Genomic DNA, 27878 nt, shown 5'->3' with positions numbered 1-27878 from the left:
AACTCTCCGTTAATTATACTGTGAACCAAAAGTTTCCCCCCGTTTTGTTTTTTTGAAGCTACAGCCTTTGCGGGCAGGTCAGAGGTGTGGTGAGGGGGAGGGGTCGGAGTGGCATTTGTATCACGGTCCCACCTGCATGGCCTGGCTGATCCAGCGCTCCACGTTGAGCGACCCCTGGCCCAGCGGATCCTGGGACCTCCGGCGGAGAGAGTTCTCGTCCTCGGAGGCCGACGACGTGTCTGTGGGGCCCACCACAACCGCACCACACAACGACAGCGGTGAAGCACAAAACCCAATTCCTGTGCCCGTAAATTCGGACACCATTTTTTTTTTTTACCAGCTAAGGCCCACTGAGCTATTTTTCAGAAACGACCTGGCCATAAATTAGAGCTCAAAAAGAAGTGGCTTATCATGCGGAAATGTATAGCAACCAAATACCTTAAATGCATGTTTCTAAATGTGGAGTGAAAAACCGGAGGACCTGGAGAAAAATCCAAACGACCACAGGGATTTGCTGTTTTTACATCGGGAAAGAAAGGGTTAATTCCAACGGCGTGAAAAACAACGGCGATTAAAGTAGAAGGGTCACGTTCGCCTTCCGTATCGCAAGTTCTAAAAAGTTAATTATGATAAACTGCACTCGTGACACCATAGTTTACTCTTTATTCGAAGTCTTGCGACTAAACCGTTGTACTCAATGTTAAATTTCTGAGTTAATTTTGGCACAAAGAACCCCGTAAAATGTTTTAAAAGAGCATAAAACAGCACACGGAGCATGATTACTTATTCATGACTATTCATGACTAAATGGAAGAGACTGTGGGTCGTTAAAGTTGATGTGTGCATGCATAGTTTGCCAAAAAAACTCCATTGAAATGCAAATTAGGTGAAGAAACTAAATGTTAGATATGTTACACATATATCGTTAATATATTTGATTACAATAAATTTTAAACAATGTGCCTTAGATGAGTCTCAATGCGAATTTAGGAATCAGTGTTACAATTATTACAAATGTATTAACCAATAACTTCAATTATCCAAAGATAAACATTCACAACAGGAACCCGAAGGCAGAGATATCCCTCATTACAATGCTGCTGCTGATTTGGAAGCGGTGGCACACAGCGTCACGCACTGCACCACAAACTGAGCAATCGGGGTTTGATTCCTGGCCATGGACGGCATGATTGGTAAGAGGCATCTGAACATGCTTTGGGCCTTCCTTGGGTACACGCATCCTTAAATAAGTACCTTGGGTTGTACATCAACCAAACCTGTTTAAATCGGTGTCAATTAGGGGAGATTTTCTCCAAAGATATTTTACCCAACTCGCCACTCGGTTCACCTGCGTGTGAACACCGGACCTTTGGAGACAAAAGCTGCTCGAAGTGGTTTGTGCTGGCCCACACCGTACCCATGTGTGCTGTGCCTGCTTAGAGCTCATTGCTCATGACACTTGCCCACATGGTAAAAAGTGCTAAGCGCGGACTATGACACTCGCCCACATGGTACGAAAGGGCTAAGCTTGGACTATGACTTGTGTGCATGCAAATAGACACATTTATTTCAAACTCAAGTAGCCTTTGACATGACGTATTGTTGGAAGATGACAAAAGTGAATCATTATTTAAATAGAAATCTAGGAATAAAACATCTTCTGGTTTCCACTCTGACACGAGGAGGAGGATTAGTAGTAGTGTCATGGGAGAACTATGCATGAGTGTGAGGGATGATTTAATGTGGATGGCTCCGAACCATGTCTGGTGAAAAGTGCCATGGGAACGCAGTGTTTTACGTGCGTCAAAAACATGAGCGTATGCGTAGGTCAGTCGCAAGACCGACAAGCAGAGAATTTTAAGTGACTCATTCCAAGGAGTTTGTGAAATTCCTTGAATTTGCTCACTTGACTTATGAACCTGCATTTACAAAAGCGACATGAAGCAGGAACGTGACTGATGGAAATACCTCACATAAGAAAATTGGGTTTGTTCGCTTAGCCGTACAGTTTGAAAGCCAGTGGACGTGTGCAAAAATTTGGTTCAACTGGGTTAGCCATTTCATTGTAGTTTCATTTCCTCCGAGAGGGAACAACTGGAAGCCCTTGTTACAGCACCGCGCAGTGCTCAGCTGTTGTCTGGCTCATAAAGTATGCGCCTAATCAGTACACTTGGTTGTATTATTTCAGCATGTTCTATACTCAAGCATCCCCAAATCAGAATTTGTTCCACACGCGGGACACAGACAAAATGAAGCAATTTGCATTCAATTCCACACCGCTTCCCCGGCTTTAATTATTGATCAGGGTAATGGGCGTGCTTGGCACACAGCTGGCAGCAGCTGAAACTGATCAAAATCACAGTCGGACACCCGCCAATGCTTCACATTTAAATATCCCAGGCAGTGCACAACCACTGCCGTGCTGCTGTTTAGCATTCCCAGCCAGGGAAATGTAAAGTCATGAATAATATATAAATACAGTACACGGTTCGGTTCCAAATATTCTTGAGCAGCACTGGCTATGGGTCACAAAACACAACATCGACAGACAGCCATGCTGGGCGCAGTTTGCCTGGCAAAAGTCGTAGCCATGCTGAATGGTTGCAACTTAGTGCACTCACATGGCAGGCAATTGTGCCGGACAACAACAAACATCAAAGCCGCACACAAAGACGGGCACACATGGTTGCGTACAGGAAAAATAACCCGCGAGATGGTGAGAAAGATTGGCAATACACCACCCTCTGGTTTTGCAGCAGTTATTTCTGTGACTGACACCATACGTACGCAAGTTACTGCAAGGACCGTATCAAAAAATTCACGAAGAATAAAGTGGTGTGTGTGTGTGGACTGACAGCTCACGATGGTGATTCAAGTTACAACTCCCACCCGGGATCAGTTCACCAACAAATGTGATGTGCGTCAAGGTGCACGGTTTGTTTTGACATCTCACCACCGTATTATATTCTGGTCATGTTCTCGAGGTTCCTAAGTTACCGGACGTGTCTTTGTTTGACCAGTGTGGGGAGTGGTAGTGCAGTGGTTAGCATGCATGCTCACGGCCAACATATTTGACAAAAATCTGAGCCTAGCATGCCCCTCCCCCCAAGGTCAACTCTCCCTTAAATGAGTGTCTAATCTGGCGTGTAAACATAAAGAGTTAGGAGAAAATGGTGGCCGGGCGTGGTCCGAGACACACCACGCACTCGTGTGCCGTGTTGGCCTTCATAAGTGCTCGCTAACAGCACTTGCCCCAACAGCATTTTAAATCTATTGGGATACTGTTATTGGACAATTATATTTTTTGCAGTTATCCTGGAGATCCTCACTGAGTCTCAATATTCTCTTTCAGGTGCTTACAAATTGATTTTTGGCATATTCCCTCGCAATGAGTGGGAGCATAATGTTTGTTTATATGCACATATTAACATTTCATTACACATCATACACTCTACTTTAGTCTACATTACATGCGTTCTCTAGTTACAGCTCTTGCCTTGACATCCTATGGCGATAACTGGAGGAGGAAAAACACCCACAATGGATCATACTTCTGAAAGTCATCATTAATAGAGAATGTGTTTGCATCACTAGGCCAGAGAAATTGAACGAAACATCCCACTAAGCTGCCCACAGTAGCTACAGAATCCTCCCTTTTTATAGCCCCCCATAGACACAAAGGCTCTCTGCAGATCACTGATAACAGTTATCTTGGCTCCATGACTTATCCTGACAAATGCATAAAGGGCAGTGTGTAGTTCTTATTGGAAATGTAAATCAGGCTCCTCTGACAGCACAAAGCACGGAGCAAAGACTGAACAAAGCTTTCATGTAATAATTTAATTCATATGATAATTTTGAATTGGTTTCAATTATCATCTTTCTCTCTGTTACCACTTTAGCAACATGTGCAACGTTAGAAAACATCTTTCTGGACGTGTTAAAATGGCACTAACGTTCCCAAAACAATGCACTGGAACACGACTTAAAATGGATATGGACCACACAGCGTTCAACTCAAACATGTCACTGAAACTAGGACGGATTTAAATTGTGCCATCTCTGCCATAAAACGGGGCCCAGGATGAAGGCCTCCCCCTTAACACCCGAAGCGTTGCATCGATACGTAGGGTGCAAAATAAGTTCAGCATACATAGATACTAAAAACTAAACTATTTTTATTTTACCAGGTAAGGCCCATTATGCTGTTTAGCTCTTTTGCAGAAGCAACCTGGCCACAGATGATCGCTTTACAAAAGTGGCTTATCAAGTGGAAATTTATAGCAGCCAAATACTCTAAACCAATGTTGATTCGAAATCTGGAGGGAAAACCGGAGGACCCGGAGAAAAATCCGCGCAACCACGAGGAGAACATGCAAACTACAAATATACAGGTGCCAGGGTCAGGATCGAACCAACGGCCTCCTGCATACCAAGCGAGGCAGTTAACACCACTCGACAAATAAAGGCTCAACCGACCAACGAGCGGCCGGCGTTCTGCCGATCGCCAGCGTACCTGGCGGCGTGTAGGCGTCTACAGCGGCTTGCACGGCAAACGAGCGGCGCTTGGAAGGCATGGGCATGGGCATCTTCTTCTCCTTGTGCTTGGCAAGCGCGGCTTGAACGGCTTCTGTGTGAACGTCTGCAAAAAACAAAGACAAAGATCTCCTGTCCACCCTTAACAGACTGTAGGGGCAAGTGCTGTTAGCGAGCACCTATGAAGGCGGGGCACGGCACGCGAGCGGGTGGGTGGCCAACACCATGCCCGGCCGCTTTTGTCTCCCTCGTGGCCATGTTTACACATCGCACCAGGTACTTATTTGAGGCCGAGTCGACCTAGGGGAGGCCCAGGACTGGTTCAAATACGTCACTGGTGTTGGCCGTGAGCGGGAATCGAACCCGGGTCACCCGGTTCGTAGCGCAGCGAGCTGACCGCTACACTACTGCTCTCCACGTGACCGTACGGACACGCGTACGCACACATACACGGAGGCACGCGGCACCGTGACGTGCAATAGAATCGTCCGCACGACGATAGGGTCATTCGCACAGCATGCTGGGGTAGCCAGTGTTTGCTTCTAATTTAGGGTCACGAAGAGATCATGGGAGATACACATGTGATGATGGGGCTTAGGTTGATGACATCTCTTTGTAAAGTTTTCCCATCACATGCACGGGTTTTCCCATTCATAATCACGGGGTTTCTCCAAGCACTCTGGTTACATCCCTTTCCCCACACAGCAACAACAACAAAAAAACACAAACCAATGTGGGCCAAACATTGTTTCTCAGAAAGTGTATCTTACAGTCGGTTAGGATTATTTCGTACAAATGTTCACAAGTATTCCCGTCGTGGATCGGTGAACAGCTACAAAAGCAACTCGCTCCGATGAATAAGTCGTTTAACACAGATGTTTAAATTAATTCTTCTCAGCATTGCATTTGGCCGAAAAAGCTGGTGAAATCCGTGAGAACAGGAGACGTGAATGGGGGTAGGAGTGGAGGCTGTGCAGGGGCTTTGTGCGACAGCAAGACTTGGCTCCAGGCCCCGGGGACTCGGCAAACGCTTCTGTAAGCCAACAGGAATGAAAATGGAAATATTCTTTTAACCTTCAACGGAATGAAATAGAAAGGAGTTGCAATGATGGATGTCTGTCTGCATCTCAGAGAATGTTTTTTTTTAACAAAGGACAAATGGATTTCAAATACTTATGCACTTTTTGGCACTCGCGGCTAAACCGATGCAGACAGGGCATGTTTAAGCCAGTTGCCTGCGGTGGAGAACATGACATCATCCGAATTTTTTTCCACCGGTCTCTTAATCCTTACGTTGCAATCTTGTCACCACAATGTGGGGGAAAAGTGAAACTGTTCCAGGTCTCCCAATGCTATATATCCAAGGGCTGTCACCAAGTCATCAACGCCTAAGGGAGTTAAATGGCGAATGGAATCAGCTTTTGATGACTGTGCCAAAAGAGGAGCCAACTCTACACTGTTTTAGCCAAAAGCGAAGTCCGATTTGCACAATGCCTTAAAAGCCGTTAATTAAAAAATTGAAGCTCACCTGCATTAATGTCTGGAAACTGCAATGGTAAAGCAATGACCCACATCGAATCGTATTTAATGCACCCTCTGTCTGGTAAGCAAAGCACTCCCAGTTTGGAGTCCGTCCAATTTTTCCCTGCACTTCCGATGAGCACGGTTGGCTACGTACAGTGCGAAATAAGTTCTACGGACACACGTACAGTCGGCAGCCCTTCCACATAGAACAAATAACCAAGGCAATAACAACCGCTAATCTGACTCAATCATCCAATAACAAATTTAACCCAGGGTATTAAATAAAATAAAAAAAGCTCAATGGATTTGCCGAGTCTGCCTGCTACACTGGGGCCTGACCCTTATTTATTGAGTATTCAGAAAAATTAAAACCTCTAATAATCGGCTTAGTCCATGTTATTTATTATTTAACGTGTTTTGACAGTAACAGAAAGCAGCAGTGGGCCGCCGTTGCGGCCTGTGCACTGAAGACATCCTTTCACAAATTAAGCCTCAGAATTCACACGGCGCAATTTGTGGAGACAAGATGCGTGCATGCGGCACGGGCAGAAACACTGGCGGTGCGCATTGAGCCTTCTTCCACTTCTCCAAACCTTAGCCACCAATGAATACATTCTCAGCTATATTTAATCACTGTGTTTAATCACTGTGGTGTCATGCATTCTCCAAGTGACTGCATGACCAGATGCACTCTAGGAGCACTCTCCGAGTGCATCTGATACGAGGGAGACGACATTAATTCCGATGTGTGTATTATCCTGGAATGTGCTAACTGGAAAAGCCTGCTGAGTGTTTTATAAAAAGCGCTTTGGTCGCGAACGAGTTTCCAGAGGAACATTGCAAACTTTGCTTCATTTATAATCTTTGAAATTAACTTGTCACGGGAGGCGGTCGATCGTACTGTGTATATGTGCGAGCAAACCAGAGCTTGGATCCACTGATTTATTTACATCCCGATACCAGGGGAAAGGGCAAGTGAACTACAGCATACGGAGTCACCAGGAACTTAAATTGCGTGACGTTCAAGTGCCTGCATATTTCGCCTGTCAGTTCAGCTATTAGCCAGGCTTTGCACGTTGACACCGATGCCTACAGCATCGCGTAGACTACAGACTTTTGAGGGCTTTCGGGAATGTCAACTTACCGCTTGACATGAGTAATGGTGGCAATAGCGTGTCTCTACACGTTTAGCCGTTTTCATATTTTAAATGATATGGCAACTGTTATTGTGCAGGTGACACCTGTAAATGCCTATAAATGTGACCACATGGTTCAAGAGGCTAATGCTGAGCCAGCACTGTTGAAATCCTCCCATTTGAAATTATAAACTAAAACTAAACTGTTTTCTTTTATTTTGCCAGGTAAGGCCCACTGAGCTAGCAAGCTCTTTTTTAGGAGCGACCTGGCCACATGATAGCACAATGAAGTGGGTTTTCATTGTGAAAATGTACAGCAGCCAAATACTCTGAACGCATGTTGATTCTAAATGGAGTGAAAAAATCGGAGGACCCAGAGAAAAATCCATGCGACCACGGGGAGAGACACTTAAACTCCAAATATACAGCAGGCGTCAGGGTCGAACCCACAACCTCCAGTATATCAGGCGAGGTCGTTAACATCTCGCCACCGAGGCACCCCTCAGTTCGAAACAATTATATTTTGATGGTCCCTGCCGAGTCATCTGTGAATGAACGAAAATCAACACAAGTGAAACTTTGGCTTCCAAATAAAATGTCTATGAGCTGATGACAAATCTTTATCAAAAGCTATATAGGAATGAATTCCATCTGTCTTCTGGAAAAGAAGGATCCAGTTGGGGATGCACAAGAATGGGTGTTGTGGTATAATCTTCTGGGAATGTTCCTTGGCAAAGATCGTTATCCACTGTCAGGATGTAGTGACTGCAATGGAAGCATTTCTTCATCATTTCGCTCGATTCAAAATCCTCAACTGGAACATTGGGCGGAAGATGGTGGGCCTTCTCACGGCTCACCTGTTCGTTGTTTCACGTTACCTTAAACACAACACTATCATCTAGGCGAAATGGACCTCGTTAATTTGAATCCAGATTTGGTCTGTAGAACTAAATGCCAAACACTGGTACCGAGCTCTAAAACATATTGCCATATGTAAGAACAGAATTGGAATGCAGTCGGCATTAAATAAAACCTACGCGGTCCAAATAGTCCAAGTTGTTGGGAATTTGATACTTGAGTAAAATTACAGAATTGTGTACGTGCACGTTTACATATGGACACCCAATTTTAATTGCCGGGGTCTTTGGTGCGCAATGTTTGTTTGTGCTCGGAAGATCACAGCAACGGGCCTCTCTCGTGGCCGTGCATTCATCTCAGCACGACTGCCGGGAGTAGAGCCCTCCAATCGAGTCGAGAGCGAACATCACGGGCTCTGAAGCAGCATATGCGCAGCCGGGAATACCTCCGACAGCATCACACAACAACACAAGGCCCCCTGACTTATGTTAAACAACAACAGTCACAATCTAAAATCAACATGCATCATCAATGCATGAGATTTCATTAACATTCCAGGCAGACTGTGTTTTTAATAATATTTACTTACAGCCAGAAGACAAAAATAAGAGTTTTCTCCTTCGAATAAAATGTTAACTTTTTAAAGTGAATCCAAATTTTAATAACTGAGGGTGGTGGGTTTCTTCATCTATGTGCAATGAAGACCACAGCCCAAAATGTTACCTATTATAATGTCTCCCTTTAATGCGGTGTTAGTGCAGAGCGTGATGAGGTTATACGTTTGGGGTGTGAACGTACGGTTGTGTTCAATGCGTGCGTCAGCGCGACACAGTTCAGCCAACTCAAGCTACGAAGCGAAACACAGCCGGGATGATCGGGCTGAGTGGGCATAGGGAGGAGGGTATCGATGCCTGCACGGTGCCACTGTGCCACGTCAGCTGCCCTTTTGTCCCTCAATAAACACCAAACGTTGAATGCAGTTAAAAAAAAAACTTGATTACATTCTCTTCAATATTCTCACCGTAATCATTACAAGAATTTAAAAGAAGAGAGCACCCATGTATTGTAACATGTTCTAAGAGCGAGGAGGGGAGGGTCTGAACTTGGCGTCGCAAGCTGTGCATGGGACTAAAAGGCGCCGCTCCTTTTGTGCTGTAACCGTGCATGCGCAGCGCTCATTACTCATGGAAGTGGGACAGCTGGCACTCCGCGCAAAACAATGGGACCGGCCGGCCTGCGGGTCTCCCCCCAAGGACACACACACACCTAACCGCGCCTCCTCGGTCACATTGGAATTCATCAGGATGGGCCTTAAACAGGCAGCAGCAAGCCAGATGACAACTACTCTAAAGGGACCTTGTGCAAATATGTGTGGTGGACTACACCCGACTCATATAAACGACGCATAAGCGAAGAACTCATGATATTTAGCATATTCTGGTAATACGCGTGAAAGTCTAATACTTACAGAATGCTCCAATTAAATTATTTTTTACAAGTGATGGAATGTAACACTTTCTTCTTTTGCAGGGTAGTTGCAATGAGCTGCTCGCTGAAAGGAGGGATTCTACCGTTGATTGTATAGAAACGTTACTCTTGTTGTCGGGTTGGTGCAAGTGGAGATGATTGATGATTCGGGGCCAAGCAGCTCAGCCTAGTAGACGTGGCCACGCGCTTGATGATGTCAGCACAATCCACAATCAACCCCCACCTGCAGAGCGCTGGATTATTGCACATGCACTACCAAGTCTGGCTTTCGAATGATGACATCGCCGAGTCTTTAACAACCGCTTCACAGCAAACGGTGACGTAATTCCGTAGAATTTACTGGGTGGCCGGCGGATTTCAAACTGTCGACGCCGTGTTAACTGGTTCAGTGTTGACGACTAGGCCACAAGCACACACGTGGTGGGCGATCAATCGTGCAGCTCAACCTCCTTCCTTACACTCCATGACCAAGACAAACCCAGAGAAGCAAGGCTGCGTGGTAATTGGGGTACACAAAGACATGTGTTTACAGCTGGGTTTAAAATGTTTGGTAAACAGACACTGTTGACCCCAGACTGCCAAATTGGGAGCTCATTGACAAAGTATACACTTAAGTCAATGCTAAAAGACAGCTAAATAATTGAGTCATTTTACAGGTTAAGGTGATTGATTTAGAGCCATTTTCCTCTTGGGTATTTTATAGGATCAAAAATTATACTGGTTGAAATAATAATAAACGTTAGAAATAGTAAAACTATGACCAAGGCTCTTTTTGCATATGCACAAATGCGACCTTTTGAAATCCCCTACATGAAATAAAAAAAACCTTGTGTTTCTGAAATCGTAAGTGATTTATTAGTGTGCCTGTCTTGACAGGAATGAATTTAACAATGCTGAGTTTGGTAAGAGTGCCTACAATACACTTGCTAGCCCTTCCACAGGGCCATGTTACGGCACCGGCACCTATATTTATTTATTTACCGATATGTTTAATTTGTCGAGGCTTGGCGGCTCTGGCTCAGCGTCTCACACGGCTCAGCACAGGCTTGATCCACTTGAGCGGCTCAGCCATGGCCTGGCTCAGGCTCGTCTCACGGGAATCCTGAGCGTGGCTGGGACTAATGCTCGGACCCAAAGCATGATCGAGCGTGGGCCAGGCATGGCCCTGAGGCGATCTCCCGGCAACTGTCAACTATTTAAACTGTTTTTATTTTACCAGCTAAGGCCCACGGACCTACATAGCTCTGTTTTAGAAGTGACCTGGCCATCACAAATCATAGCTCAACGAAGCGGATTATCATCACGTGGAAATGTATAGCAGCCAAATACTCTAAAGCCACGGAGAAACATGCAAGACGTTTCACCAGCCTTAAACAGGCTGGTGATACGTCGTGCATGGGGGGTGAGGCGGCACGTGCCCCCCCCCAATGATCTGATTGAAATCCCTAATTTCGATCGGATCATTGGGGTTTATTAGTAATAAATCAGCATTTTGCGACCCCACTGCCACTGTGTAGCATATTATTACGTGCCAGGGACTCTATGAAATGATAATTGGCAATAAGTAACGGCAAAGCAGTTACAAGTGACTCACAGAATTGTGCGCAGTTGCGTATACAGTACACGACTTCCCTGAAGGCATACCTTCAACGAGCGCGATGCCGATCATACAACGCGGTTCGAATTCGACCCCGTCGATCAATGGCTGCGCTATCGCCGCACACGCATCGAATAAAAAGCAAGGGACAAGTCCTTACTTACTAACAACTCCTCTATCATTTTTCATTGCTGGAGGGGTTCGCCCCACCTACCTGAAAATCCTGGCTCCGCCATTGATTACAACCGGCATCATCAGGCGGCAGCCAGATTTGTGGAGAAATCATCCTGTTTCGTTCTTTAAATAGACTCCAAATATAGAGCATCAGGGTCAGGATCGAACCCACAACCTTCTGCATACCAGGTGAGGTCGTTAAAATCTCACCACCATGGCGCCCTGCGATCCAGCCATGCCATTGTGCGTTCGCTCGTGTGTTTAAACCGACGATCACAGGAACAAGAAATAGAGTCAAAGTGTGTGTCCCAAGCTTATGGACGGGACAAGTCTGTCCATGAAAAAATCGATGTTAACTTTCCACGAAGCTGTAATTGTTTTATCGACCACAGCGGAATGATAGTCTGAGTTGGCCTGAAGAAGGATTTGAGCTCATGCACTTTTGATTGCGAGTCTGATGCCCTGGTGCAACTTGGCTATTGGCCGGATAAGACATTTTTATTAACCAGAAAAAAACACAGTTTGTACCGGTAATCAGATCCCCTTATGTCAGCAGTTATCATGATCACTGGAGTAAGCCCTGATTACATTGCTAAGCAATGTGAAATACAAAAGGATTTCCATTATGTTTACAAAGAAGATTTGCCAAGATCTTCGAATTGAAAATACAATTCATAACACTCAACGGCATCAGAAATTTAAGGAAAATTATCCATTTTTTTAAACAAATTATTACTGTTAGGGTTTTTTTAATGAAGGTAGATGAATTTAACCATCTAATCATTATTCAGAAAGCCTCACCAAACCTCAAGACTCTTTTTTCAGGAGGACCCTGCTTAGTTTTCTACTGCAATGTGTCATCCGGACTTGAGTAATGTGCAATAGGATCTTTGGGTAATACCAGTTCCATTGTATGTTTTTTTTAGCTTTCGGAGGAAATTGGAGAACACAGAGGAAACCCATGCAGAAGAGGGGAAAATAACATACAAACTCCACACCAAAAGGCACCCAATTCAAGAATATGGAGCACAACTGTCACCACCACACCGCCACCCCGCCATGAAAGACAATCACAATTAACACTTTTCGGCAAATTAAGATTCCTCCACTTTAACATGAGCATTTGTAACAATCGAACGTCAATGACAATCACATGGCAACACACTGTTAGACGAAAACCACTCGCACTCTGTTCAGAAGCATAGGCTCAGCATCACCTTTCCAAATGCATTGCGTCGAGCACGATGCCGAGCTGAAGCATTCGCACAAGTACAGGCCGCGCGCGCCGCATAACGCAGAGCGCACTGCGCATAACGCATTCGCCGCCAAGGTTTTTAACGGCTTGTACTCTTAAGCAGCAGACTGGAACAAAGCACCGTGCGCGGACGCCGTGTGAGGTGCGAGGGAGCAAGCGGCGTGTGTGCAGCGAGCCTACCCGAGCGATATCTCTCATCACGGGAGCCCGCGTCCCTCCGACGATTGTGCTTGGAACCCGATGGGGCAGGGTCAGCCTGCGTCCGAGCCTCTGTCTGCAGTGAGGGGTCTACCCCTGTGGGGGGGGGGAGGCAAAGGGGATAGTGACAGAGGGGATAAGGGGATGGACAGAGGGGGTGAAGGTAGAGGTGAGGAGACAGATTAAACTATTGTAGTGCCACGGTGCCTGGTATACAGGAGGTCGTAGGTTTGAGTTTGCATGTCTCTCTACCCGTGGTCGCGAGGATTTTTCTCCGGGTCCTCCGATTTTTCCCTCCACATTTAGAAACACGTGTTTAGAGTATTTGACTACAACACATTTACATGTGATAGGCCACTTCATTGAGCTATCGTTTGTGGCCAGGTCACTTCTGAAGAAGAGCTATATAGCTCAGTGGGGTTTACTCAGTGAGGAAAGCCTCACCGAGTCTCAATACTTTTTCAGGATCCAGCTAACAAAAAAATATTACCAAAGGGGGCCAAGCTTCCATGTGTAATCCCAATTGAGTAAATTGCAAGTATTTTTTTTTTACATTGGATGGTTGGTCAACACCAGTTTACGTTGGTATAAAGATTTGTTTTACTATGGGAAGAAACCAGAGCACCCGGAGGAAACCCAAGTAGAACAGGGGCAGAACAAACTCCAAGCAGAAAGGCACCCGAGTTGGGAATCGAACCCAGACCCTTCTTGCTGTGAGACACGAGCGTGACGACCCCCACCCTAATGCTAAATTTGACGTGCAATTTAACTTGGATTTGCTAATTAATTAGAAAAGCTGCACTTCAATTACATGAAGCGTGGTAATGCATTTTCAAGGCCAGTCACATCTTCTTCAACAGAAACACATGGAGCTAAATACGACAAAACGACTGTATTCGACAGGATGCCTCCATTGCTCAACAAGTCCGCAATGGCATCATTGCTATGAAGACAAGATAATTTAAATTCACAATGCTTCCTCCCATTGCTGATGAGACACAAACAATATGCAAAACCTATAATGTATCTTGTTTTGAGTTACCACTGTCTTCAAATATGTTATCAGCAAATAATGTTTGATTTGCAAATTATCTGGGAACAAAATCATATCTGTTAGTAATAAATGAAAAGGGAGATAATCGACATATACACCTTTTAATACCCATGAGATGCTTCAATAATTTGTACATGAACTGATAAATGTAAATATACATGTTGTCGACTACTAATCGTAGCCGGTATATGAACACGATAAACAAAATAAACCCTCACAACTGTTCCCAATGGATACTTACGTTTTTTGTAGTCCATGTGGTTCAAAAGTACACTCATAATCCGTGGTATCCAGTGGTCTTAGCGGTCACAAGATAATCAGTCGCCCTGCTATAGCCGACCCTTGGCCGCTGAAATGCAGCAGCTACTCGACTGATCCCCACCGCCCCCCTCCCTTGGATCGGCCTCCCACACCTCCTCAATAACCCGTCCGGCAAGCCGCCCCAGGGCAGCTGCGTCCGCCTAGGCGCTCCTGAAAGCAAAGGTGCGCCGCAACTCCCCGTTCAACTTGTGGGCCACCCTAGCGCATTCTGCTGTGGGACACAGAAGCAGCTGGTGCCAGCCTGGGCTGAGAAGCTACCAGATGGAAGGCGCGTCTGTCTGTGGTTTGTACTCGCTGGGGAAGTGCGTCGCGCGCTCGCTGGCTGTCTCGCTCGCCGCACCGCCCAATGTTCCCCGCGCCTCTGCGTCAGCTGCTGTTGCTGCTGTTGGTGGTGCATCCCATGCACTGCGGCTTCCTGCCTGCCCGCCTGCCCGGACACAGGGCAGTGGTGCACTCACTGAGCACTGCAAACAAAGCAAATCCTGTTTGTAAAGGGGTCCATTCCATTGGCTCGCCACCGGACACTAACGCTACCGTGAATACACTGGCTTTCTGGCAAGCTGTGTGCTGGACCACTGATTGGCACACTGCCACACCAAGCTTTTGTTTAAAAAATAGCTATGTTAATTACAGCCAGGAACCATAGACTTTTGAATGATATCAACTTCAAAGGGATTAAAGCAGATTTATAAGCCGATTGAATTGGTCTTCACACAACCACATAAAAACGATCTCACAGTGTAGCGTTGGTTCATAATGAACTGTTCAAAATAACATAAAAATTGGATAATGCCAGTAAACAGTAGCCTAAATGTGCCTTACATAATCCAATTACAGTTTCTGGCGAATGGTGACGAAACAATGTTTGACCCGGACCTGCAACACACCGGACACAACCAGTAAAGCTTGAATGAGCTAATTAGGACACCGTGTGAAAGCCAGCCAACAAGTAATGTGAGAATTCTCGACCGGTAAACATGATACTAACCTGGAAAAACATTGAAATAAATATTGTTGTAAGCATTAACACATCGCTGGAAGCAATATCCAGAAAAATATATTATAGATGATATGTCAGCTGTAAGCTGTCATGCCAAACTATGAAGTTTTGCTTCTGTCCATACAGCAGAGCGGGAATGTTGGAACCCATTCGTAGTACTCGCATGTAGCTTGTGCTGCTCTCAAGAGAGCAGTCATCTACAAACAGCACTGACGTTTTATAAAAACTACATTACTGTATGGGGATCTGCATGTGGGTGGCAATCTAGGGTTGAAAACATGTTCCACCCAGTGGAAAATTGCAAGGGCCTTGCAGTAAATCTATATTGAAAACGAATTTCTTTAAAACCGTTTTTTTGCGTTCAGTTTGTTGTCCTTTCCCACACCTCCGATTTGCGCGGTTGCTGCATCACAGATGCCCCATTTGTTAATTTTACAGAATCTTAACACAAGCAGCTAGTTGGAATTTAGACACAATGTTAATCCAAATTGCAATGCAGATGCAATACGCAAAAGGGGGCAAAGGTGGCCTGGGCGGGCAGGCAAACGAGAAGACAATGAAGCAAGACATAGTAGTAGGTTTTTACCCTTTAAACTGGTACAAAACTGACACATTTATACAAGGCATCATGTTTGCAATAACCACAACACAAGTAGTCAAAAGGCGTCATCTCGTCCAACACCAATGGAGACTAGGCTCTAAGGAAAGCTGTCTCGGGTGTGGACCAATCAACTTCAAGGACAGTGCATATTATTATCATTATCAGAGTTGTTTCTTTTTGTTTGCATTTTGACTACTTGTGTTGTGGTTATTGCAAACATGATGCCTCGTATAAAGGTGTCAGTTTTGTACCAGTTTAAAGGGTAAAAACCTACTACTATATTTTGCCACTGGTAAAGGAGGTCTCAGTGTAAATGAAGCAAGACGTTTGGGACAGCAGCTACACGAATATGATGGCACGTTTAAAATGCAGGCATTTAGCCAGCAGCAGATAGAAACTGGCCGCTGATTGTTTAGAACATTTGCAGGCAATGGTGTTTGGCATTCACAATGTATCTGTTCATTATAAAGGACATCTCTGTTCGGAACTTTCACATCAATTCTGCACGACAATTAATTCGTGTCAGCATAAAGCAAGGCAGCGTGAGTATTGTTGGGAACATTTTGCAGCAAACCAGCGGGTGCAATCACATCTTATTTTAAATGCACTTTGTGTGTCCTTTGAGCATAAGATGTACTTTGATGCCCCGTCTGCAGTGACATGACTACAATTATGCCCGTCCTGCTGGGTTAACCTTCAGCATCCTCTTCCTGGCCCGCAGCAGCAACAGCATGATCAAGGAGCGAGAGCTTCAAATGGCTGTGGCTTACGCTAAGAAACCGTCCCTTAAACACCAACAATTCTGGATGCATGACAGCTAATATTTCAATTAGAGCCGTAAAAGTCCTCATTTTGGGAGACGTACGCACCGGCTAAACAGTCTTAATGCATGTTAGACACAATTTTAAATAGAGAATTAAATATCAGACGGAAACAGTTATTACACCGACTGAGCCAAATGCATGGCTTGTGATGTAATATTCATCACAAGCATTTGTGTATTTTGGCCAAAATCCACAGGTAGTCAACCACGCCAGTGTGTTTTATTCGAGACAGCTATGCTCTGTGGAATATTGTGTCAGTCAACTACACGAATTTGTCTTCATCTATAATGTAAAGACCAAATAACACAATCGTTCAAATCTGGGGATATAAACTACTGAAGGTGTTTAACATTAGACAGTTTGCAAGTTATACTTCAGTGCTAGCAAATGCCAATAAATATGTAATTGATTATAAACTCAGATCACAGTGTTCTGAATACAACTATCAGTATGCAATTAGAATGGAAAGGTTTACCTCCATCTATGCGGTAGTAGATGCATTCCAAAATGGGGCATACAAATGCGAAACCGCACGAGGCAGCTGTCTGCCGAGTAGCACGCACCATGCATAGCAACATGCAGTGTGAATTCAAACCGCATACTGCATAGAGCGACTTTTGAGTAGACAAAGGTAAGTCGCATATACAACGCGAAATCGCACAAACCAAATCCGCGTAGAGCGAGGGAATCATGTAATTGCATTTGAGCTGTTCACGTTGCCAATTGGTGGACGATGCAGTGTTGTATTTTGTCTTACTTTGTCTCACAGTGTGCAGAAAGATTTACTGCAGTCGATCTACCCTTTGTGGAAAAACAGCAACTCGTGCCATGCCTTGTGTTTCTCCAACTGATCTCGCCGGGCTCACAATAAAACATCGGAGTGTTTCTATGGGCTGCGCCTTCCAGGGCTGCTATCCCCGAGGCTGACAAGTACCGTGGACACACAACGCCTGTCTCAACATTAAATTACTCTCCACACAGACAGACACGCGTTCCAGAGCGGCCCTACCCTGCCATCAATCTCAGCCCGGTGTACTTTTCAGTCTGCCGCCTTCCGAGTGAAGCCGATACACGTTTGTGCAAATGACAATGATGAACCATTCCCAGTGAAACACAATATCTAATTTTATTGTGGCAGGGTGGTGGCAGTGGTAGTGCCTTTCCTCACGGCAAGGACCTGGGTTCGATACCCGACTGGGGCACCTTTCTGCGTGTAGTTCATGTTCTCTCCCACTGTTCTGCATGGGTGTCGTCTGGGTTCTCCAGTTTCCTGCTATAGTGATACAAGACATAGAATGTAAGTTGTCTTGGCCCAAAGGTCCTGATGCTGAAAGAATTACCTGCACATTACTCAATTGGGATGACACAGCAACGACACCCACGCGGCTGTAACCAGAAAAGTCATGGGAGAATTATCTGGTTAAACTAGTGTAAATACAATAAATATACATGTAGGTGAACACTGTACAAATAAAATGGACGTTACATTAACGTTTCAGATCTGTCGGTACACTTAAAAAGTCAATAAAAACCAAATGAACATTTTGCCTCTAGGCTCTTCAAATATTTGCTAGTTAATCAACTACTATGTCATGAAGAAGCTCATGTAGGCCAGCTGCTCAACGATTGGCCTGAGGTGTGGGAAACGGAGCCTGTCAGGGTTTCCTTGAAACTCAAATTGTGGCATTTCAGTGCTCTCACGATGGAGTGAGAGTATTTCAAGTGACTTAGGGCACCAGCCCTAGAAGGGACGATAAAGTGAGTACCGCCGTATTTGTGGGGAAATCAACAGTGGTTGTCCTGTAGATGGACTTGGCCACCGCTATGAGGATGTGGAATTTCCACCACTGGCTCTGCAGGGCTGTATAAACGGGGGAAGAGCGTCAATGCCTCATTACGCGTGGTAGCAGGAGAGCACTTCACGACTCAGCCAGGCATCGTAGGTAACCACGATTACAATTACTACATTGATCATGCGTGATGCAACGTTAAAAAGTGTGCTACGTTGTTGAATAAAGTACTGAGATCACATTCAAGGGAGAACTCGCTTGATACGACCCCCCGTAGAACTCGGATTCGTTATAGGGCTTTGTATCCCGGAGATATGCTTTACTAGAAAAGACCTAAGAAAATAAAAAAAATCTACAAAGTCTTTGCGAGTGAGAACACGCAGCAGTGCTGGCCGAGGAAACGTACCCGCCCCCCCATCATTCGCTCAGCCAATGAGATACGACGAACGCTCTCCGCCAACCACATCCCCACCGCCTGTGATTGGTTTAGCCAGGTGGGAACTCTAGAAGACGAAGATATTTCTAGATTAGAAGTTTTCGTGACTGCAAGGATAGTCTCAGGCTCTACCTAAAATAAACCATCTTTATTATTATTATTAGCGCTATTACCGATTCCCCAAAGAAGCCTGCATATTGCTCATACGAAGAAATAACGCTGTCAGGAACGCATCCCCATATATGCAATGGAATAATGACCCATCTTCAGCACCGATTCGAATATTGCTCACTACTCCAGGAACGCATCTTGAGCGCTAAGCGAGGTCTGCCTGTATAAAAACTGCATGTAGATATCGAATCGAGCTATTTACCAAGGAATAAATACAAGGTATTGATATCAGGGTAAAATGAAGATACCCAAGGTGCGTGAACGTTTAGTGAACGCGGCACCTGCTGCTGTTCACGAGCGTGACGTCACTCTCACTAAATATTATTTTTATTACTCTGCTTGTTAACCCAGGAAAGCCTCACGCGAGTCCAAAGAGATTTTTTTTTCGGTAGGACCCTGCCAAGTTTTCAAAGCAGGGGTTGATGTTGTTGCTGTGCAATCCCATTTGAGTAATTTACAGGTAATCTTTCAACACTGTGATATTTGTTTGACCAATGCCACGTTACCACGTGTATTGTTATAGCGAATATGAAGTCATGCCCTCCCAAGTTTCCACATGACCCTCTCGGCCTACTGAAAACTAAGAAACTGTCAATGTGACCCACGCTCAAAAAACTATTTCATATCCCTGTTCTACATCATGATTCAGCATTTCCAAAGCTAAAGAAAAAACTGATAGATTGAAATATTATAGTCTATTAATGTGTATATGTGCGTGTGTGCGGTAGCCTAGCGGTTAGCGTGCTGCGCGATGAACCTGGTGAGCCGAGTTCGATTCCCGCTCACGGGCAACAACAGTGATGATTATCTGAACTGGTCCTGGGCCTCCCCTTGATCAACTTAGGCCTACACGGGGGATCTTTGTCTTTGTAAAGTTCTTAAATCAACGTGCTCAAAGTGCTTTCCTGGAAGAAAAAAAAACTTTCCCAGGAATAAAAAAAAACCGGAGGCCATATGTTTGAAGCCGTAAAAGACGACGTGTAATTCTTATGACAACCATTAGGTTGTGTTTAAAAACAGAGAACGAAGGAAAAATCACCCGGCTATTAAAATTTTCCAGCCTCAATCCATGCCACGTGTAAAAGCAGACAGATTAACCTCTATTTTTCTTTCGCATAAAAACATACAAGAGGAAATTACGAGGTCACAATCAGACTTCATGCCCAAAAGCTCAAGCATTATCATCAGAAGAAGCAGCCATGATCTATCCACTGCAGGGTGACGGCCTCCCCATATAGCATTGGCAACCCCCCCCCCCATGATGTTTGTGAGGCTATAATCAATCTCACCTCTCTGCACATGGGCTAATCTCATTGCTCCTACTCAACGATCATCTTATTCTGGGATGCGTTCCCTCGCTTCGCTGCTATGATTTGAAGAAAGTCTAAAAAAAACTCACTGACAGAGTTTAGCAGCCTGGCGAGAGATATGTATTATGTATGTTGAACTTTTTTCGCACCATAGGCAGCTAACCACGCTAATCAGAGGTGCGGGGAGAAGGACAACAAACTAAACACAAGAAAATATTACTCTTTCAAAGGCTATTTTGGGTGGCAGGGTGGCGCAGCGTTAACACTTGTGCCTCAAGAAAAAATACCTGGGTTCAATTCCTGTGCCTTTTTTGAGTAAAGTGTGTTTGTTTTCACTCTGTTCTGTATGGGTTTTTTGATTTCCTTCCATTGGCAGATAAAAATAACACACAATGACCCTGGTATTTGGCCAAACATCCGAAAGACAAAATTACATCCAATGTACTCAATAGGAATTACACTTAAAACACCCCCCCACCCGCCGTTCTGCAAAAAATCTGTCAGGATCCTCCTGGCTGGTCATGGGTAAACAAGTAAAAATAATAATTTTAAAAACCGAGAAATAAGATGCCGCAGATGAGATGAGGGAGGAGGGGGGGGGTGATCTAGAAATGACGCCTAGAGGGTGAAGTATTTATTTGTACAATGATTTTGCTCCAGAAATGACTTCTGGAACAGCTACCATAGACGGAAGGTGAAGGGAGCCTCTGAGCTTACAGAGAGAGGCGGGGGAGGGGGGCGAAGGGCATAGAGAAGTAGTAACTAGAATGTTTTATCTCATTCCTTTAATCTTATCAGTACACAGGAGATAAATTCCTCAGAGCACAATAATAAATAATGCAATTGCCTGGGTGGGATGTGATGCTTGGGGAGGAGGGGTTGGCTCGCTTTAGGTGACGATTACCCCCCCCCCCCAGAAGAACGAGTCATTTTGTAATGTTAGAAAGTTTTTAAGGTTCTAGGGGATGTAGGCTGCGGCATGAAAACCGTGCAGGAGAAGTGTATAATAAATGAGGATGGGGAATGTCAGTGCCACGTTGCCATGACCAAACACACGAACGCACAACGTGAAATCAATGTCTTAATAGAGCAAAACGCACACACACACAGCGTGCAACAAATGCGTTACTGACACAAAACACACGTGACATCAATGACTTACTAACAGAAGACACACAATGTGAAATCAATACCTTACGAACACAAATCCAACTAATACACAACGTGAAGCCTACACGCCGCCTTACTGAAGCACAACAAACTTATCCGCAACATGAAACCCGCGTCTTACTCGCACGGGGTAGACTCGTGGCGTGGACTCGTTACCTCTCTCTCTGTGCATTGTGGTCTCGCTAACCTCGTTGGAAGTAGGCAAGGAGAGGGAGGGGGGTGAGGGAGTTGACTCGGAAACTGCCGTACAAAACGCGTTGAGGACCACTCACTGGGTTAAGCCACCGATTCATCAATAAACATAAATACCGATGCGAAGTGTAATGACTGTTAAGACGGGAACAAAACACGCGTTTAAATACGTCCAGGAAGTAAGACATGGCAGAGAACTGCTTGGTAGTACTGGACGCGCATTACACTGCAAGTGCGGGGTGTAACGATACGTTCAGACGCGTTTGTTTTGAACCAACCTTGCACTTGTGGGATGTAAGGCGACAGCAGTTTGGCCCTCTTTTTCTCGTAACCCTTCTGCGTGATGTCACCTGCCGAAGAAGAAGGGAAGAAGCGTGTGAGACGCGGCGGCGACGGCTCAAGGCGTCGTCAAAGTTGTTTGCGATCATTGCCTCCGAAGAGACTCGCCCACTTTCGAGGTGAGCAAAACCCACACACCGGCTGAAACGTTACGCGACGAGTTGGAAATACTGTCGATAACCGAGCCCGGTTATAAGTATATCGACTGCCGTGACTTAAATAACCTCAGTGTATGAGATTTCAACTAACGAGTCAGGCGATGATGACCTGATCCGGATTGAAGACTTAGCAGCAGCCATGCAAATCTACAAACCCACCCCGTGTAGTTTAAGCATTTTACACATAGCACGTATAACACACGATAATCACGCGCATCGCACAGAATATTAGTATATAAATAATCAGACGCTACATAGCCCTCACGTGTCTATCTCTCCAAACACAAAAGTATTTTTTACACAACCCATCGGCCCCAAAGCCTTCTGCGAGTGCAAACTCTCAGCAAATGCAGCCCCGAGTGTTGTTCGTATTGAATCAATGCTGCTGAAATAATGCAGTCTCCGTTGGGGCTAATGGGTTGTGTAAACAGACTACTTTTTAGTTTTTAAGGTGCGAACAGACCCGATACGTTAACGCGCCATATTATTTGCCGATCACCAAACAGCATAGGTCACTTCCTTCCTCGACGTACAGCAGCATCATTCGACATCCCTGAGAAGCCCGGCCCGTCGAGACGGTGCTGGGAGACACAAGCAGAGCGACCACCACCCACCACCACCCCCACCACCACTGCGGTGCAGGGAGGCGTGCGGTGCCTCCTGCGCTGCTGCCAGACCCACGCGGATCCCCTCCTCCTTCTCCTCCCCTGGGTGACCCGCCCCCCCCCCCCCGTGGCCCAGCCAATCGCATCCAGCAAACCTCAAGCCCGTTTAAAGGGACGAGCATGCACCGAGGTGCCACCCCTCCACGCCACTCAGACATATGCGCTTCAGATACTCCCTTCCCATCCCGGTCTGTCCTGCCCCCTACAGCAGAGTGTACCGGGCCAAGTGACCGACAGACAGCCATTTACCACACAGTGTGTGAGGGACAGGCAGCTGGCTGGGAGGGAACCCCCTGCCGTGAGCCAATTAGCAGTGAAGCGCGCACACACACACCCCAAGTCTCCCATGCTAAACCCACACCCCCCCCCACCATTCTCTAGCTCATTACGCATTTTACATATGTAAACGTAGCTGTGTTGCTGGGGTAGAAAAAACAGGACTCGTTTGGTTGCTAAATATGTTCACGTGAAAAGCCACTTCGTTGAGCTATGTCATTCCTGGCCTGGTCACTTTGTGAAAAGAGCTAAATAGCTCAGTGTGGGCTTTACCTGGTCAAATAACAACAGGATTGCAATGCAGATCAAATTTAGATATGGCTATTTTAAGTGAGGCTTCATTTGCTCGAGTTACTTATTAAAATTAGTGCATACCACGACCGTGCCCCTTTTAAATAATTCTCAACATTCCCAAACACGAATAGTGCTGCACAGCTAAAGCCATTTGTGTTTTAAATATAAACCATCACTCCGAAGAAGCCCACGGCAACGTTACAGCGACATAGCCTCACACCGTGACCACGGCTGACCTGTTCACCTCGTTTTAGGACAACAGAGGTGCACTTGCTTTCAAAGCAGGTCAGAAGCAAACGAACTCGTCGCTCTGCGTTCGTCGGTTGAACCTTAGCTGGGAATCGTGGGTCAGAGAGCGTGTGTGCTGGCTGGCCCGTTCGCTCGGGTTAACTCGCACGCACATAGCGACGGTGTAACTACACCGAGCTAGAGAACCAAAGTGTTAGCGGAGGTTGTGTAATAAACGTCTTGCCTCCCAGTGCATCACACACGACACTAAGGTATACATTGAAGCTTGGGCAAGGCAGAAAAACCACAACAACAGTCCCAGAACACAGCAATACAACAACAACACAGTCCCCCTCAATAACATTGCACATTAAAATCGAGCTATCGATACACGGCTACGGATCAAAGTTACAAGTCACATTGGCAAATGTGGTTCCATCCAATCTTCTGCTTCAGGATACATGCACATACAAAAAAAACATGTTTTTTTTATACTGAGTTTAACACGTTTAATTGTAATTTGTATGCTTTGTTTAATAAATTGAAAAATCAGTTTTGTTTATGCATTGCAATTTTTTTGGTGTGGTTTTCATATAAGCCCTCTTGGGTTTCCAACCTCACCTGCACATCTTGTTGTTATTCTTGGTTATTTCGGTAAAGTCACGTAGAAGAGAAATAGCAAAATAATAAAAAATAAAACAATTAAATTCTCACGAAAAAGACAAAAATCTTATTTCAAATGTTCTTGCTGTGGTTTTCACACCTGATGATGATTGCTTGTGTTGCAATTTGATTGTTTTATTTTTATCATTGTATTATTTCCCTTCTACGTTACTTTACCAAAAGAACCAAGAATATGAATCCCTGCAGTCACGAAAGCTTTAAAACGAAATCTTTTTGTTACTTCGTTTTTTTTATTTGCACCGTTGGTCTTTCACTTGTCTTTTGTGTGCAAATAAAGAGCAATAATAATATTGAGGGCACAAGGTTGTTCCAAAACGTCGGTGCTGCAATGGCCAAGGCCTTGTCACCTATTCCAATTCAGGTAGGCCCCAATGAGAGAAGAACCAGGCACCTCAACAGGGTTGGCCCATGGCTTTTCCCCCCCGAAACATTCAGCGCCTGAACCACCACCAACAACAAAAAACACAAATGCTCTTGCACGTGTTTATCCACCGAGAATATCGAACACTTGATAAACAGCCTCGATTTTAATCCATTATCACACAGCTAATGCAGTTCCAAGCGGCCACAGCTTATCCACAAATTAGGTTTCAATAGGCCTCGGTTCCACTTGTGAAAAAAAGCTAATTGTTGTCATTACCATAACTAACCATTTAACAGATACCAAAGGTGCCCGTTCCCCATTTTTCTATGCTTTGCATTTCATAACCGGTTTGGCTTATGTTAACGGTGTGTACGTGCGTCACAACGTGATGTATCAGGCCCGCACATTGCCTCAATACAAATAAATATTTTTTAAAATAGGTATGAAAGGAGAGTGGTTGAAGAACACACAAGTGTTTTATCTGCATATCGTATCAGGATATCAAAATCAGAATATTTATTGATACTGGAGGAATCCGCTGAGCGAAAAAGCTCTTTTTCACATATGTCTAGTCGGGGCGGGTAAGGATGTTACATCAACAAACAATACAAAAACGTAATAGGTCTGCAAAGTACAAGAAAGGTAAACGAATCACCAAAACACATACAAATACAACTAAACAACCCCCATCCTACCAGACAAAACCCACTGAGGAATTAACTTATTTTTCAAAAGCGACCTGCACACAAATTATAGCTCAACATTTATATGTGATATGCAGTATTTGATATAAGCTTATTTTGTTACCTACTGTATTAACCGTCGTGCTCGACCACGTGTTCAGGAATGCACACAAGACGGACGGGGTCCGTATTGTTCGATAGGCACAGATAAATCCGCGTCTTTTCATCTGTAAGGGCACGGGCCTAAGCTATGGCACGTGTCGAGAATGAGACACGACTTTGGCAGATGTAGGAATTGAAGTTGGACATTGCCCAGTCTGAAAATAATCGTTCTTAAACCCTAAATTGATGGCAGTGGTAGGGAATGGCATTTCTACATGGTAATTACAGGTCATTTGACAGATAGAGAAGGGGGGAAATTATAGAGATGTAAAATATACAGTACAGTAACTGCGAAAGACAGAGCTGCGATGGTCCGATGCGAGCAGATGTTGGACCGTGAGACTTTAATAAAGATGAAAATCTGTGCAATGGTTGTAAAACCTGCCCTGTCTGACAAGAGGAAGGAAACAATGAACATGTGGGGTACCATCACGGGGGCAATATACACGATGGCCTCCTGACCCTGACAAGAGATGAGTGCAACGGATCTTACATTTTTTTTCCGTGTGTAACTAGGGTGAACCCATATCAAACAAAAGAGGCTCTTGAATATAAAAGCTGGCAGTTCACCAACAATGGTTTAAATAAGCCTCACACTGCTAATGTGACCACTGAACGTCAAAAAATGCTCCAGTTTGCTTCTAATAAACCAAGTCTGCTAAATATATATTTATGCACATAAGTGCGCACTACCATTAGACTTTGCGGCTGGTGATATGTGTAAAATATACTTCCAAGATGTCTGGGCAGCTTGGAAGAGGAGGAAAAAAATACTCCCTCTAGGAGACCGTTCTGCCAACAGTGGAGTGAGCAAGCAATTACAGTGCTGCACCTTTATCTTTACCCTATTTGCAAAGCCTAAAATTTGTAATTCACTGGCTCACGCATTTTACGGATGTGAGCCGGGAAATCGAAAATCAATGTGAAAACACTGTCCGGGTTTTTATGGAACTATACTCGCACGCCCGCTAGAAGGTATGAAGGCCCGTGGTCCAGAATAACAACCGCCAAGTGACAGCTATGGAGGAACAGTGCCCGAGAGGACGTGCCATGTGACGGGAGTCATTAAATCTGTGCAGGTGCGAGGTGGATTGCTACATCACACAGGAACGTGACAGACGGGCACCAGCTTAGGGAGTCACGGCTTAGGGAGTCCGTCATCCAGATGTGGATTGGCCACGGCTAACGATGATGTGCCCCCTACTGATTGCAGCACTGAGGAGTGTCTAATTATAAAAGCCTACGGTTAATTAACGAGCGCCGGGGCCAACCGCTCATGTGGCTTGGGTCCAGGTGGATGGGGTGGAGAGATCAGGGCGAGGGTGGGATATGCAACCTTAAAGATGACGTGCCATAGACAAAAGGAATGGGATTGCACTTGAACCACAGGGTGTCCCTTTTAAAAAAATTAATGCACTTAACCTTTTCCTATTCCGAAGACGTACACAAGTCATCAGTTTTTATTCTGAATCCATTCCAATAACGTATGCGTACACGCACCTCCAATTAGCACGGTTGACTGTGTGCGGTGTGAAAATTATCACATACACATTTAACGTATGTGTTCGTAATCGGAATGGAATCGGAATAAAAAAAAATACTTTATCGTTACGTCTTCAGGTCGAAAGACGTACCGAGGCTCCCACAAGGCCATGTGGGAGGGCATGTGGCACAGTTTGGCACCAGCTATCGTAGAGTGTGGTCGTGTCGTGATAGTTCTCTGTGGTGAGTGCAATGTCTATAAAATCAACGGCGTTAGGCCTCTCTAGATAAATTAACGCTGGGCCGCTGGCGCGTTCCGAAATTCAGCGGTGAATGGGACCCATCCTGCAGCTTGCAGATGTTTCGGAACAGCAAAGGGTTAAATGCGTAAGTGATACCTTTAATATGGCTGCATAGGACGACGCTGTGAAAATCTCAATGTTTTGCCGAAAAACGTATTTTTCTACTGAACTAAGAAACTGTGAATTGTAGTTGCCATTTCTCTTTAAGCACTTATGAACCAAAGCAAGCACACCCTTTTTTCCTTTCATACGTACTCGATTTACTTTTCTTTGTCATTAATGACATTCCATAACACCTATATGCACAATGGAAACGACACAATTATTTACGTCGCATGCAACATTCCACACCGACAATTCTGTACTGTATCTATTGGGGGCGTTGGTTGGTTGGTTGGTTCTGTGAACTTCGATCTGTAGAGCTGTCACTTAATTCGTGAGAAGGCGATGGACGTGCCATTGTTGTTGGGTCGAGTTTTCCGAGCTCATCCTTTGGACTGTAAATCCACAATGGACTGATGGTTCAATGCCGGACTCTTTGACGGTATTGCCTATGTATGCTTCTCTAAGCAGATATGTGTCTATAAATCCAGGTGTGATGTAGTT

General features: G+C 45.0%; 1 protein-coding gene across 9 annotated transcripts in view; it reads right to left on the bottom strand.

Annotated features, from left to right (window-relative positions):
• LOC144943983 (disco-interacting protein 2 homolog C-like) overlaps positions 1-27878 on the bottom strand; it is a 132559-nt gene that overhangs the window by 55416 nt on the left and 49265 nt on the right. For 8 of the 9 annotated variants that reach the window (XM_078871932.1, XM_078871956.1, XM_078871948.1 and 5 more), the window contains exons 2-5: positions 21914-21985; positions 12749-12862; positions 4517-4642; positions 133-239 (exon numbers count right to left, since the gene is read on the bottom strand). In XM_078871932.1, coding sequence (XP_078728058.1) covers positions 133-239; positions 4517-4642; positions 12749-12862; positions 21914-21985 — 419 coding nt within the window. Of the gene's footprint in view, positions 1-132; positions 240-4516; positions 4643-12748; positions 12863-14061; positions 14168-21913; positions 21986-27878 lie in introns of those variants that run through there. The other variant, XM_078871975.1, reaches the window with a different exon arrangement.

Source organism: Lampetra fluviatilis, chromosome 2, assembly GCF_964198595.1.
Source record: "Lampetra fluviatilis chromosome 2, kcLamFluv1.1, whole genome shotgun sequence".
In the NCBI taxonomy this organism is placed as follows: Eukaryota; Metazoa; Chordata; class Hyperoartia; order Petromyzontiformes; family Petromyzontidae; genus Lampetra; species Lampetra fluviatilis.
Note: the sequence above shows the minus strand (reverse complement) of the source record. Positions and strands in the feature narration are given on the sequence as shown.